General features: G+C 38.8%; 1 protein-coding gene across 23 annotated transcripts in view; it reads right to left on the reverse strand.

Annotated features, from left to right (window-relative positions):
- EXOC1 (exocyst complex component 1) overlaps window positions 1-11,669 on the reverse strand; it is a 54,104-nt gene extending 42,435 nt beyond the window's left edge. For 11 of the 23 annotated variants that reach the window (XM_070614859.1, XM_070614854.1, XM_070614848.1 and 8 more), the window contains exons 1-3: window positions 11,411-11,645; window positions 6,578-6,711; window positions 1,929-2,059 (exon numbers count right to left, since the gene is read on the reverse strand). In XM_070614859.1, the coding sequence (XP_070470960.1) occupies window positions 1,929-2,059; window positions 6,578-6,701 (255 nt within the window). In that variant the 5' untranslated portion in view covers window positions 6,702-6,711; window positions 11,411-11,645. Of the gene's footprint in view, window positions 1-1,928; window positions 2,060-6,577; window positions 6,712-11,239 lie in introns of all 23 variants that reach the window. The other 12 variants (XM_070614860.1, XM_070614855.1, XM_070614849.1 and 9 more) reach the window with 3 other exon arrangements.
- Between the last annotated feature and the right edge of the window lie 4,060 nt (window positions 11,670-15,729).

Here is a 15,729-nt window from a genome sequence, read left to right on the forward strand (position 1 = left end):
CAATGAAAGGTAATTGCATTATTACTTATTAAAAAATCCAAGAGTATTGGCAACTAATAAGAAACTTGATGGGAAATGATCTCTTCCCTGGGAATATTTCCCATAATGCCATAAAAAAAGCTGAGTGCCCCAGTGGCAACACTCACACAAATCAATGTGTGATACTAAATGGCTAACGTTAGGCTAGGTATAAAAATTTTATGTTTTATATCCCTATATAGTGTACACACACCGAGGTGCCTACATAAAATGAAAAAAAAAATCCATTAAGCGAGTCAGCAATGAGGTGTCAGCTGCGAGAAAGCATTTGAATAAGCATTGAGCAACATAAGTGAATTATGTAAGTCAATGGGCTTATGAAGTGCAAAACTACTGAAGGGAAAAAGGCTTTTTAATAAAGATGGATTTCTAAAAAGTCTTCCAAGTATATTCTCTTAAACAGAAACCTACCAAAAAAGTCTACTCTTGACCTTTCCCCATGGTAACAGAAATTATTTATTAAAGTGTTTCGGGTACTCCTTAGGGATAAAGCAATGGCCCAGTTTGCCTAAAATACTTAAAGAAAAGGCATTCTCTATATTTGGGAGAAATCTGAATTCTACAGATATGCTGGGCTCTCCTAAAGTTGTTTTTGCTTCATTTAAAAAATATTGTGCACCCGACTCAATTGCCTATCATTTTGTCCAGCTTTTAGTTTCTTAGAGGTTTCTACTAGGGTAAGGGTGACACCAGAGTTTTATTTTATCAGATTGCTCTACAAAGGTAGTTTTACTTCTTTGTGCTGTTTTTTGTCCCCTCCCCAAAGCCGCAGTACATAGTTGTATATTCTAGTTGTAAATCCTTCTAGTTCTTCTATGTGAGCTGCCACCGCAGCATGGCTACTGACAGACGAGTGGGGTGCTTCCACGAGTGGGAACTGAATGCAGGCCAACAAAGTAGAGATTGATGAACTTTAACCAATAGGCCATCAGGGCTGGCTCTTCTTTGTGCCTTTTTAACAAATGTATAAGACTTTACAGCTAAATCAAAGACTCTACAATTATATTAATGTAAGCCTTGCTATGGGCCCCATCAACAGTACAAGTAGCTGAGGGGCAAAGCATTCCCCAGAGCTCAAGAGGGGCCTCTGGGCTGCAGAGGAAGACGACGGGCAGGGCTGGAGAGGAGGAGGAGGAAGCACCTAACTTAACCAGAGGAGCTCTACTTGATTTCTGTGAAAAAAAGGTATTGCTGTGAAAACCCTTGAATTGTCAGGAATAAAGGTGGCGCTTCAACATGATTATCACATTATTCAACTTTCTTAGAGTTTGAATGTGGCTTAAGTAAAAGGTGTAATATTTACATTCTTATATATTATTCTTTAAATTGCTTAAAATAAGGTGTGTAACTCACTGTCGCTTCCTTTACTTGAACCACAAACATCAAATCTTGGCCTCAAAAGGTCAGGTTGGGAATTCTATATTAATTCGTGAGGACTAACCAAGGACTTACTTTGGTTATATTAGACATGATTTTGAAGTAGGTATTCCCAAAACAATAAAGATTTTTTAAAAACCACTCATATAACACCACTTTAAAATCTGCACTAATCTATGGATTTCATACCAAGTATATATAACCTAAATACAGAAATTATAGTCAAGGTTATTTTGCTCTACTTTATGAAGCTTGTGCATGAACATATTGTAGATTAAAAAAAAAGAAGAAAAAACAATGAAACAAACATATATATGTACTTATTTTTAGTAGCGTGAGATTGGGGAGTGGGAGAGTGAAAGGTTGAATAATATACTTTAGATTAATTCTTGGTTAGTTGGTGGACTAGTGGGTCACAAAACAACAAGTTTATATGGTCTTAGAAGACAGAATACTGCTATAAAAAGAAAGACGGTTTCTGAACGCAGGTCAGAGAACTAAGAAAAACTTACTTTAATGGCATCCTTGGCATCTACCACAGCAAGGTCTCGAAGGGCCCAGGCAATCTGCCTTTTGTAGAAATCTCCTTTATCAGATTTCTTGACTTTGACCACCTTCACCTGCACGGGGCGTTCAGTTGTCACTGTTGAGTAAAACACACACTTTCATTAGAAATACTACTCACTCATTCATTCTTCATTTACTGCAAAAAAAGCTGTCAGGTGCCTGTACATGATACTAAAACAGAGTAGTGTTTCATAACACATGCTGCGACTGAGGAATGTACAGAACACTAAATGGGCCATCTAAATCAGACGAGAGGACCAGAGGCAGATTCCTGGAGGAGTAGAGCTACAGACCAGTTTTAAAAGGAAAATAGTATGAGGCAGACAAAGAGCGCCCTAAAGAATGACTGACAAACGTAAAGCCAAAGGGGCTTGAAAAAGTATACTACTATTTCAGAGGACAGCAATAAGCAGTTCAATATGGACTGTACATGTAACAAAGTGGATGGAAATGAAATTACTAAAAAAGATGGATGTTCAGATCATAAAGGGTCTTTTTCTAAGTTGTGGGGGTGCTCTTACAAGATTTTAATTAGAGAAATGACATTCTCTAATTTCCAGTTTCTAAAAATTACTCTGGCAGCAGAATAGAGGGTGGACTGGAGTGAATGCCAATACATTTGAAAACTTAGATGAAGTGGTTGACAATCACTAAAAAATGTAACTTATCAAAACTGACTCAAAAATGGAAAATATGGAAAGTTCTATAACCATTAAAGAAATTGCATCAGTAAGTAAAAATCTTCCCCCCCAAAGAGTTCAGTACAGTTTTACTTTATCTTTTGCCAAGCATTCCAAGGAATGAATAATTCCAAACATACATAACTATTCCAGCGTACAGAAAACAAGGGAACACTCCCCACCTTACTTTATAACTTTATAACTTTGGTTCTAAGGCCAGTCAAAGATAGTATGAAAAAGAAATTACAGGACCATGTAACTAATGAATATGGATAAAAAATTCTTAAACTTAATCCAAGGGTTTATACAAAAGACAGCATTTCATTTCATCAATTCTGAGATGTACATCTTCTTTCACATTCAAAAATCGCTGAAATCAGGACAAGTCTTAAACAATTGATGCAATATCATGGCATTTTTTTTTAGTGGTACATAAAATAATAATATATGCTCTAATCAATGGCATATGGTATATCATGATTGAGTTAGGTTATTCCAAGAAGTCAATTTATCATTTGAAAAACCAAGTACAATAACTCACCACACTGACAAGTTAAGGGAGAAAAGTATATATGATAATCTCAATGATTTGAGAAAGCATTTTATAAAATTCAACATCCAGTCATGATTAAAAAAAAAGAGAAAAAAGTGTAAGAAGCCAGGAATAGAAGAGAACTTCCTTAGCATTGTCAAGGATAGCTACAAAAAAACTACAAGCAAATATCATACTAAAAGGTGAAGCCATTCTCTCTGAGATCAGGACTGTACTGATGGTCTTAATTAGGAGACTAAGCAAAAAAACAAAAAAAAATATAAAGACTATGAAGGAAGAAAATATCACTACTTACAAAGAGTCTACGGACAAATTATTAGAATTAATAAGAAAGTTTAGCAAGATTGATATATATAGAAATCCATATAAAAAACCAACTGTATTTCTGGATTCCAACAGTAAATGATTTTTAAAAATGTGTTAATGTTTGTTAAAATTAAAAGCTTCTGCTCTGTAACAGGCAGTATGAACAGAATTAGAAGATAAACCACAGACTTGGAGAAAGTATTTGCCAAAGGCAAATCTGATAAAATTTTATCCCAAATATACAAAGAATTCTTAAAACTCAACAATAAGAAAACAAAAACCCTATTAAAAAATGGGCCAGAAACATCAACAGACATCTCTCTAAAGAAGATAAATAGATGGAAAACAAGAATATGAAAAGATACTCAACATCTTATGTCATCAAGGGAATGCAAATTAAAACAACAAGATACCACTACATACCTAATAGAACGGGCAAATTCCAGAACACTGACACCACCAAATGCTGGTGAGGATGTGGAGCAACAGGAATTCACCTACACTGCTGGTGGGAATGCAAAATGGTGCAGCCACTTTGGAAGATAGTTTTGCAGTTTCTTACAAAACTAAACATACTCCTACCATACGATCCATCAATTGCGCTCCTTGCTATCTACCCAAAGAAGCTGAAAACTTATGTCCATGCAAAAATCTGCTCATGGGTGTTTACAGCAGCTTTATTCATAACTGTCAAATTGACAATCAAGATGTCTTTCAATAGATGAACGGATAAATAAACTGTGGTACATTCAGACAATAGAATATTAGTGCTAAAAGAAATGAAAGATCAAGCCATGAAAAGACATGGAGGAATCTTAAATGCGTATTACTAAGTGAAAGAGGCCAATCTGAGAAGGCTACATACTGTATGATTCCAACTATATGACATTCTGGAAAAGGTAACACTATGGAGACAGTAAAAAGATCAGTGGTTGCCAAGGGTAGGCATGGGGGAAGAGATGAAAACGCAGAAGACAGACGATTTTTAGTACAGTGAAAATACTCTGTATGGTATTACAACAATAGATATATGTCATTATACATTTGTCTAAACTCATAGAACGTACAACACCCAGAGTGAACCCTAAAGTAAACTATGGACTTTGGGTGATTATGATGTATCAATGTAGGTTCATTCTTGGTAACAAATGTACCATTGTCATGAGGGGTACTGATACAGGGAGAGGCTACACATATGTGTGTTTGTGGGGGGAGGTGGCAAGGGGTATATATATATATATATATATATATGGGAAATCTCTGTACCTCTTTCTCAATATTGTTGTAAACCTAAAACTGCACTAAAAAAAAAAATCTTAAAAATGTATTACTGCTAATGAGTGTTATCATTTATGAGAATATCAAAAAATCTAGGAATAAATAAATACCTAGGAATAAATACAACATGTGCAAAATCTTTAAAACTATATACAACTTATTCAAAGCCTTGAAAACTATAAAACTTATTGAAAGGCATTAGAGAAGACCTAGATAAAATGGAAAACGGCACCATGTCCACAGACAGGAAGACTCAATATTATGAAAATGTGAGTTCTCTCCAAATTGAACTACAGATCAAAACAATTCCAATCAAAAGCCCAATGAAATCTGCAACTTGACAAGCTGATTCTAAAATTTAGGTGAAAGAATAAAGAACCAAAACAAGACAAAATAAAAACCACATATAAGAGAGAACCCCAAAACAGACATTCTCACATTCATTGCTACACAGGTTAATTAAAGACTAAAATGTGAAAGGCAAAATTATACAACTTTTAGAAGATAATAAGGGAGAATACCGTAATTACTCCAGGGTAGGGAAGGATATCTTAAATAAGACAAAAAAGGGGAAGCCATAAAGGATCAGATTGATCAATTTGATTTCATTAATATTATAAATTTCATTAAAAGGCAGCATAAAAAGCAAATACACAAGCCACAAACTGGGATGCATATAACCAAGACAGGATTAGTATCCAGATTATATAAAAAACTCGTACAAATCAGTAAAACAGCAACCAACACAAGGGAAAAATGACCAAAAGGCTTCAATGGGCACATTTCTTAGACAAGAAAACTAAATGGCCAATAAATTCATAAAAAGATGCTCAATTTCATTATTAATTAGGGAAACAAAATTTAAAACCACAGTGAGATACTATTTCACACCCACCAGATCGGAAACAACAGTTTGTCAAAACCACACGTCAAAACCAAGTTTTGACTAGGACGTGGAGAACTCAAAATACACGTGGCTTGTGGGAGTGAAAACCAGTCCAACTCCTTTTGAAAATCATTTGGTAATAGAGTCGTGTTGAGCATTCACATGCCTACAACTCAGCAGTTCCACACTTACGTATCTACCCGAGAAAATTCTTTCCTGTGTACACCAGGAGAGAAACACATTCTCAGAAGTGCTGTCTAAATAGCAAAACTGGAAACAAACCTAGCGTTCATCACTAGTACGATGGGTAAGTAAGCTGTGGTCCTCTCATGGAGTAGGATACTACACAGCGGTGAAAACAAAAGAATTACAGCTACGTGAAAGAACGGCGACAAAACTCACCAACAGGAACATAAGGTTGAGGAAAAAGTCACAAACACACGCGTTATGATTCAATTTATGTAAAGTTCAAAGACATGCAAAACTAAACAATGTATTAGTTGAGATTATAAATATATGGGTAAAATGATAAAGAAAAGCAAGGAAATAGTAAGCCAAAATTCGAGATGCTAGCTATCTCTTAATGAGGGAGAGGAGTGAAGGGGACCACGGAAGGGCACACAAGAGACTTCAAAGGTAATGGAAATCTTCCACCAGGTGGTGGGTGTACAGCATTCACTGTATGGTTAGTCTTCACACCTTACATAGATGTTACGGAAATTCTTTTGTATCTACTCAATGTTTAATTTAAAACAATTTAAAAAAAATGAATTTGTTGGCCCAACAGTTTTTTCAATTATAGAGACAGTGCGAATATTTAAAACAAGGAGGAAATGTCCCCTAGGAAATAAAAGAATGCCAAACAAGAACTTTTTCTTACTAAACACTCACCTGTGGCGCATAAAAAACAGTTCTTTTTCTTTTTTCCTGCTTTGCAGACATTGACAATACTCAGCAGGCGCTCATCGTTTGGTGTAAAAATGTCTCTCTGTAATGCATGCTTGATTGCTGTCATCTTTACTCAGCTGAAAAAATTCAGAGTACAGATATTAAGCTCATTCTCAAAATCATTCTATCTTACATTGTTCCATTTATGATTTAAAAATGATCTTATTTATGGCTAATAAGCATAGGAAGAATGATTTAATATATTAATACACCTACATCATAAAAATAAAAAGCTGTATGTTTGGAAAAGAAATTAGAGAACCAGTGTCACCAAACTCTAAAATCTTTGGAAGTGCTCACCAAATGTAATACAAAAAAAAAAAAGATTGAGGAAAAAAAATTAAAACCGCATGGTCAATCTTTTTTTTTCCTTTGGTGATCCTAATTATTCCTTTTTATTCAATGGTTTTTGAGTGTTTGGAAGAAAACCCATTAATAGCTATCAGTAATTAAATTACTCATAGCTATTAATGGGTTTTCTTGTTGACAACATTTTTTCCTCCAGTGCACTTTCTCTGTTAATCCTCCCCTGAAAAAGGCCTACTTTGCTTCTACTGCCCATTTCTTTAACTAACAAAATTTTTCATCTATATCCCCATATAGTTGTCTGATATTTTCTTTGCAATAATTTCCCAAGAAAGGAGATGCTAGGACCAAGAATACTGTTTAATTTCAAAGCTTTTGATACACATTTTCCAGCTGTCCTTCCCAGAAATATTGTGTCAACACGCCATCCCACCAGCATTTTATAAGGGTACCTTAGTCCCTGCACCCTCACCAATTCTACATAAAATCTGCAAGCTATTTCTTTGCCTATTTGAGTTTATTTATACATGAGTAGAATGTCGTCTTCTATAAGTCTGTATTTTTTGAATAGTAGCTATGTTGAAATACGTATTTGTAAATTTTCTGTTTGTCTTTTAGCCTCTTCATCTTATTGGTTTGAAAGAGCTCTTTATAAAATAAAAAAGTAATACCTTCCATGTTCAATCTTTAAATATAAATTTCCTATATAAAGAACTTTTACAATTCAACAAAAAACAAGTAACCCAATTAAAAACTGAGAAAGGATCTGAATAGATATTTCTCCAAAGAAGATATACAAATGGCCAATAAGCACATGAAAAGACACTCAACATCACTAACCATTAGGGAAATACAAATCAAAATCACAATGAGATATCTACCACTTTATACCCACTAGGATGGCTAAAATTAAAAAGACAAGCATTGGTGACTGTAAAATGGTGCAGCCACTTTGGAAACAGTTTGGCAGTTCATCAAAAAGTTAAATATGGAGGCAGCATATGACCCAGCCATTCCACTCCTAGGTATATATATACTCAAGAGAACGGAAAACACATATCCACGCAAAAACTTGTACATGAATGTTCACACAGCAAACAGCTCCAATGTTCATCAACTAATGAAATGACACAACAAAATAAAGTATATCTATACAATGGAATATTATTTGGCCATAAAAAGGAGACAAAGTACTTACACACGCTACAAAACCAATGGATCTTGAAAATACTTTTCAAGTGAAGAAAGTGAAAGAAGTGAAAGAAGCCAGTTACAAAGAACCACATATTTTATGATTCCATTTATATAAAATGCCCAGAGTAGACAAATCCACAGAGATGATGATTTGTGGTTGCCAGGGGCTGGGGGCAAGCAGAAATGGGTAGCACCTACTAATGCATACGGTGTGTCTTTCTGGGGTGATGAAAATGTCCTTGAATTAGATAGTAGTGATGGTTGTATAACCTTGTGGATATACTAAAAACCACTGAATTATACACTTGGTGAATTTTATGGTATATTAATTACATCCCAATAAAGCTGTTATTAGAAAATAGGTTTCCACTTATCTCCTTTTTCTCATCTAATTCAACACCTTTTTTCAAATATCAACTTAAGTTAAACATTTAAAAAAATCTCTTTTCAATTTTATTTTTGAATATATATGTATATATATACTATATATTATATATAGTATAATATATACATATACTATATATTATATATATTCACATCTTCTGTGTGTGTGTATATATACATATATAAATCACATCTTCCCACTTCCATCCCTCTTTTATTTCATCTCAGCCTCTAATCTTCTGACCATCCCCTACTTCTGTCCCCTGCTGTTTTCTTAGTCTATCTGATCTTGCCAAGCTTAATTTCTTTTCCAACCTAGCCTACAGGCAGCGTTCACTTCCCTACACCCACACTATCTCCTTCAATTATCTTTGTAGCCCAGTTCACCCTGTTCATTAATCTCCATACCTGTATGTTTTCTCCACTTCTCTTGGGCTACCATATGCCACTTAAGAAGGTCACACATCCATGTTCATTGCATTCATTACAAGAATCTAAATCCAGTCAGCGCTAGACTTTCAGTGTTGCTCAGCAATTCTTTAACACTTCCTTTGATAAGTACTCTTCCTACTTCCCATCGGTGTTGTTGCAAATCCTTATTTCCCTCCTTCAACCCCCAACTCTAGTGTCAGCTTCCTTCTGCTCTGCAAATGACTTCACCATCTACCCTGCAGAGACTACAGAAGCCATGAGGTAGAATGTTTCCCAATAGCTTTCTTCTCCATCTCTCTACATCTTCAGCCATCTTAACCTCCATTCTGCCTATTACCAAATGTCCATGTTACTAATCCCTTACTATGTTCTCAGGCCTATACACTGTGTTAAAAGCTCTACTCCATCCTATGCCCAAGCCACACAGGATACTGGCCGGTTTACTTTTCTATCTCTGGGGAATGCAATTTCCTCTTCTCAGAATTCTTTTCTCCCCAGGAAATTCCAACGCATCCCTCAAGATCCTGCTAAAATGTCCCTCTTCTGTGAAGCAGTCACCCAACAAAAAGAATAATTACTTTTCTACTTCTCTAACATTTCCCCTCTTCGCTGCTAACACAGCGCTTATAAACCATGTTTTCTAGCCAGTTGTATTCTCTCCCTTATTAAAAGTAGCTCCTGTAGACAAGGACTATGTCTTACTCATCTTTGTATTCTTAGAACTTGGTAAAGACATAGCAGGTATTTAATAAATTAACCAAAGTGATAACACCAAATAACATGACAACTATAGCTTCCCTAAGGCTCCCCCTTCCCAACTCTCACATCCGTAAGCAATGGTCCAAGTTCAAAATCTGTCATATTTGATTCTCCTCCTCCACTGTCAACATGAACTCTGCTACCACATTCTCTTGATATCCCCTCATCTACACATAATTTATCCTTCCTTTCTCATCTCACCATCAACACACTGACCCAGGCTCACATCAACTATACCTATTTAACACTACTGCATCTGGTTAGCTCCTTGCAAGCTTCCACAACCCCCAAACCCTTGACAAACAAACAACATGAAAATATAGCTTTCATCACAACATGCCCTTGCTCAACACTTTCCTAATGTTCCCAAATACAAACTTTCCAGTCCACGCCCTCTGTTCATTCGCTCTTTAAATCTTTGCTTAGGTGCTTTTCCAGGCAGGGAATAGCAACTATCTAAACTCTAATTACACTTCATGGTTTATATGAAGTTGATTCAATAAAGATCTCGATCCAAACTGATCTCTCCTCTCAATTGCTATAGCATTGATTGTATTTACTAAACAAACACTAATTGGTTCATGAGATCATAAGCTCCTGGATCTCAAGAACTTTCCTGAAAGACAGGTGGGGGAGACAGGTGCTGTAGCACGGCGTTGTGTGCTTTTTTAGTAGGTACTCAACAAATACCTCTTGAGGTAACCTGAACTGACTAGTAAAAACTGGTCAAATGAATGACTAATAGTAGCCAGTATCTACCACACAGTCCCTCTTTGATCAAAAGCAACCACTGACTGTATGCTAAGTAGCAAAACAAGACAGGACTGGGCATACCTCACAAAGGAGTTAGGCATAATGAAAAGCACTATGTGATCCTCACTGATTCAGCAAATATTGATGCCCACTAAGTACTAGGCACTTTCTAGGTTACAGGGGTGAACATGACAGACATGTTCATGAAAACAGGAAGAGCTACGCCGCCAAGGGCATTTACATTCCAAGGATGGAGAGATTAACTCGCCAGTCTTTACTTTTTTGTAAGTCAGTGAATATATCACTAGAGGTCCTCTAAAACTATCTCCCAGGTTTAAGAACCACGTCTGACCATGTTCCAAAGGCAGTCAGCCACAATACTGTGTTGGTTCTTGTTTCTCTAAATTCATTTAGATCATTCCACTGCGTGACAAATAACCTGTCAGTGTCAGTGCCCGTGTGGATTGGGCCCTGTATGCTATTGAGACATCTTAGCGCGTGGAGAACTGCCATCCAGAAAACTGTGCAGAGACAGGGAAATGCACCTGATAAATTCAGAAGAAAATGTGGATTTGGACAAAGAAGGGGAAGGCATCGTCACGCCCTCCTCTCCTGGTCCACGCCAAAGAGCAAATGATCAGCGTCGTTTTTCTTTTTTTTTGCAAATGAAATCTGGTTCCTATGGGCGGAACCGGAAAGGGATGCGTGAGGACTGCCCTCCCGGTGCCCAAGACACCAAGGGGCTGGGGGATACTCCGACCCGACTCTGCGCCTTACCCAGAAGGGCAGGGAAGAGAAAGGCGGCCTGATGGTGGAGGGAGCGGTGCCCAGTGCTGGGCGCTGAGCCAGCAGTGGGACTGAGGAGCCGCCTTAGACCTTGGCGCCCGCCTGTCCGCTCGTCTGCCCGCCGCCGCCGGGACCACCGGGCAGCCGCGGCCCAAGGCTTACCGCAAGGCCGGACCGAGCCCGGCTGTGCCGAGGCGGGTCCTCCGAGATGGAGACGCGATGCGGCGGGCGCTACCACCGCTACTGAGACGCTCCCCTCAATTGAGCCGTGAACGGGAAGCGGCCGTTCCGCCACCACCTCCCATATCCGGACACGTGACAAACCTCCACGCCGGAAGTCGACCCCGTAGAGAAGGAAGGAGAGGCGGCGGTGGGCGTGGCAAAGCGGGGCCAGCTCTCGCCGGAGGGGCGTGGCAAGGGCAGGCAGGGGCGGGGCCTCTGTCACTCGGAGACTGCCTGGGGATTTGGTGCTGCATATTGCTTTCTCTAGAATAGTTATTTATTCAGATATTTTTAGCAAGTCATATAAGAAGAGATCCGATAAAGTGTTTTCTCTTTTGCATATGTAAAGCTCTGTTAACTCTAGATCCTTGCTACTTCTAGCATAGAGAGTTTAAATGAGTTAAATCAGAATCTCTGGGGTGGAGGGGGCGTGGGACCCAGACATCAGTACTTTTAATATCTTCCGAGAAGATTCTAATATGCAGCCACGGTCGAGAACTACTGATGTAGTAACCTTGATATTCAAAAGTGTGGTTCGGCGGACCAGCTGCTTGGGCATCATCTGGCGCTTCCTTAGAAAAGGCAGCCTCTCCTTAACCTCGAATCTACTGAATGGGAATCTGCATCTTAACAAGATGGTGGCTATGCACATTTAAGTTTGAGGAGCACAGATGATGCCAGTGTTGCTGGTTGCAAGGCAAGTGATTCATTTATTCTATCTTCTTGGCACCTGTTTTATGCCAGGCACTTTGATCGAGGTTCAGAGGTGATTCAGACATGAATCCTGCCCTGCGGATGTTCACAGCATGGTAGGGCTAAACAAGATAAACATACAAATACATATAAAATAAGACAAAATAAGTGACCAGTGAGAGGTACAGGTCAGATAAGTGTGCTGGGAATTCAAAGGAGCCATTTCTTTGCTCCTGCTCAACGGAGTCCTTCACAAGTGTTCTGCAGAGATCCCTTCAGGCAAGCGTTCATTTATTTGATAAACAGTGCCACCTCTATGCCAGGCACCGTGTAGGTGCTGGAGCTACAAAGACAAGGATCCCACTCAGAAGGGGACACACTCTCATTGGGGAGACAGAATTAAATAGATGGATAAATTACAATCTACTAAGGTAAACCCAGCAGCAAAGGCAGAAAAAAGGAGACCACCATGGGAATGCAAAAGAGGAAGTAACTTACTTTTTCAGGGATGGATTCACTGAGAAAGGGACAAATGAGCTCTGCAAAGTATCTTTCAGTGGTTATCTGAAGATACAGTTTGGTGGAAAAATCAGCAGAAATAGTAGGGACCTGTTTGCTACTGAGATCAATATGTTCTCGTTAATGCCACTTGGAATGCTTTCTAATTTCACTGAATGACTTCCTCTTTAATAGCAAGATCTGAATCTAGTCCTATCTTTACAAAGACTCCTTAGGTCCTTCCTGCTTGGTCTCAGAAGGCTTACTGTGGATGCTATATGACAGTTGCATGTGCTATTTTGTCCTATTATCTGTCTTATTCTTTTTTTTTTTTTTTTTTAACCTATGTATTTGCAGTCCTCTTCAAAGTTGAGAAGTGAATTGCATTTCAGAAGCCTGGACTTCTTCCCAGAACCCAAGATTTATGTATCCACTGCCTCCTCAATATTTCCACTTGGATGTCTGTTAGGCATCTCAAACTTATATGTCCAAAAATTAAATTCTCCTCTCCCCTCGTGGATTCCCCCAAAAGTAGAGGCTGAAACAAAGACTTATGTGCAGTAGTTTATTTAGGGCTTTTATACCAGGGAGTGAGAGTGAGAGAAGGGGCAGGGGAAGTAACACAAGGAAGAGGGAGAGGCAATTTAAGGATGTGTTATTGAGCTGGTCATCACCACATTTTAATGTGTTCTTGATTCCTTAGGACCAAACTTCAAGAGATGAGTCTCAAAACTGTCCACTGAAAGCTCTGTCCTCTGTCAGCTCCTGCCCATCTTTGATCAAATGTTAATGCCCCTGGACATTAATTACTCCACACTTCCAAATTGCACTATTGTGAATGCCAAGCTGACTCCCACACCAGAAAAGTCCTGAGGCAGGAAGTAAGAGGAGAGGTGCTGTCATGGCGTGCTTGCCCAAAGCTCATCAAACTCTGTTCAGAACAGGTTGCTGCAGCGGTGGTTGGAATAAGAGGCTGAAAGGATTTGAAGCAGTGACAGAAAGACACAGAGGCTGTCCATTCAGCCTGCTCCTTGTACCACTCGTATCTGCTTGTGCCCTTGGTTAAATCTAGTCCTTCACAGAGGCCCTTTCAAAATGATGGCCACCCACAATCTCTGCAAGGACCTAAAATAAGAAAGTTAGTGGAATAAGCTTCAGTCCCTACTGCTACACTGAAGCCAAGACCATCCTGGTATTCGTTAACTCCCTCCTCCATGATCCATTCTAACTTCCTTTCGCCCTTGGCCAGCACATCAGCTGATCTATGTTGTTTCCCCAGTGGGGTAACCTGGACCCTCAGCCTTTATTTTCTTTGTTCTGGTTAGGCCATGAACCTAACCATGTAATTGCCTGTTCAACTTATCCCTGGGTACAAAAACACCAAGATAAACCCAACTGAATTCTTTGGATTCCAGACTTGTTCCTCCCTACTGCTTTTGTGTAGCAGCAATCCCAGATTCTTTTGCTAATCACAGTTGATTACTCCCACTGGTATAGTAACTCTTTTCTTTGCCAGCTGGTCTACTGCCATGAAAAGCCCAACGTGACCAAATGATAGTGAGAGAATTTCAAATTCAGTGCATCTCCTACTGTGTATCCTGGGGGTAGCAACCTCCACACAACTCCTGGGGAACTAATTATAGTAATCTAGTAAAGCCTAAATTTGAGAGGCAGGAAACACAAATTCTGTAAGTGGGTCACTGGGAGTAATAATAAAATGAGCCAACCCTGCTCCCATTCCTGGGTTTCTGGAGCCATGTCTTTAGCTCTTGGGGGTGCTCTTTATTGGTTGGTTTTGAGCATTTACCACATCCGGTAGGATAACACTCCAATCCCAGGCAGGCACATTAGCTGAGCCAGTAACAAGCCGTTCACCATTTTTATAAGGCTGGTTGCTTCTGAGTGATGAGGGATATGACAATATCAGTGGATTCCATGGTCATGTGTATATTGTCACTTTTTTTTTACTTTGAAGTGTGTTGCTTGTTTGAGGTAATGTTGATCAGGAATGGTATAATTCCTGTGGTTGTGGATGTTGGCAAAGTCACTTCAGACACGAAAGACAAACCTAGGAATCTGTAAATATTTTTACTTTAGATCACTTCTCTCTATATACAAAGTAAACAATGAAGAATACTGCTCCAATAGTTGAGGAAGAGATGTCAGTGCTATAGAAGTGCCATGGGAGTCTGAGCCATCCATTCATGTAATTTACTGGTGTCTTCTGGACTTGCTCAGGCTCAATCCTATACTATTTTTGTACTTCAATAGATTGCTGCTGCTACACCCATGCACTTATGACTTGGTGGATTTGATAATATCCAGCTCATGATGGATAGCTCTAGTTTCCCCCCTGGAGAATAGTTCTCTGCCTCAGAAGGCATGGCCTTGCAGAACACTTAGGAATCTGTGCTGCAACTCTCATACTGGGGGCTTTCCAGAAATTTCATGCAGTGCTCTTATCCATCACAGATCCCTCTAGCACCATTAGATCTGCTGGAACAAATGGCCTAAGCATTAGGCAACTTGCATCACAGCCCTTCTGGGCAACATATCCAAGTAATGAGTACTTTAGTTTCACAATAAGTTCATTCCAACATCCTTACTTCTGGGAAACATATTCTAGGGGTGGTTCTTTAGTCTCACATAATAAATTAATTCTAACATTCCTGCTTCCTTTCTCAATACTCATTCGAAGTTGTTCTAACTCTCATTTAGTATAGGCGATCATCATATCCAAGCTTTAAGGAGTATTAAGACTGACTCCAGGTGTTGTCCTTGCCAAAGCATTAAATCCAGAATCACAGATAAATGGCCCCATATCACAAATTTTCTCATCCAGCCTTATAAGCTGATTCCTCTGGTCTGATACTCTAAATATTCACTCTCACACATATTCTGCCAGTGCCTATTCATACGTAATAGCCAGTTTTGCAATTCCTTTTGAGTTAGTCTATAGTTTAGTGGTTTTCAACCAGGGGTGGTTTTGACCTCCAGGGGACGTTGGATAAAGTCTGGAGACATTTTTGGTTCTCAACACTGGGAGGGTTCTACTAACATCTAGTGCG

This window comes from Equus przewalskii, chromosome 3, assembly GCF_037783145.1.
Source record: "Equus przewalskii isolate Varuska chromosome 3, EquPr2, whole genome shotgun sequence".
NCBI lineage: Eukaryota > Metazoa > Chordata > Mammalia > Perissodactyla > Equidae > Equus > Equus przewalskii.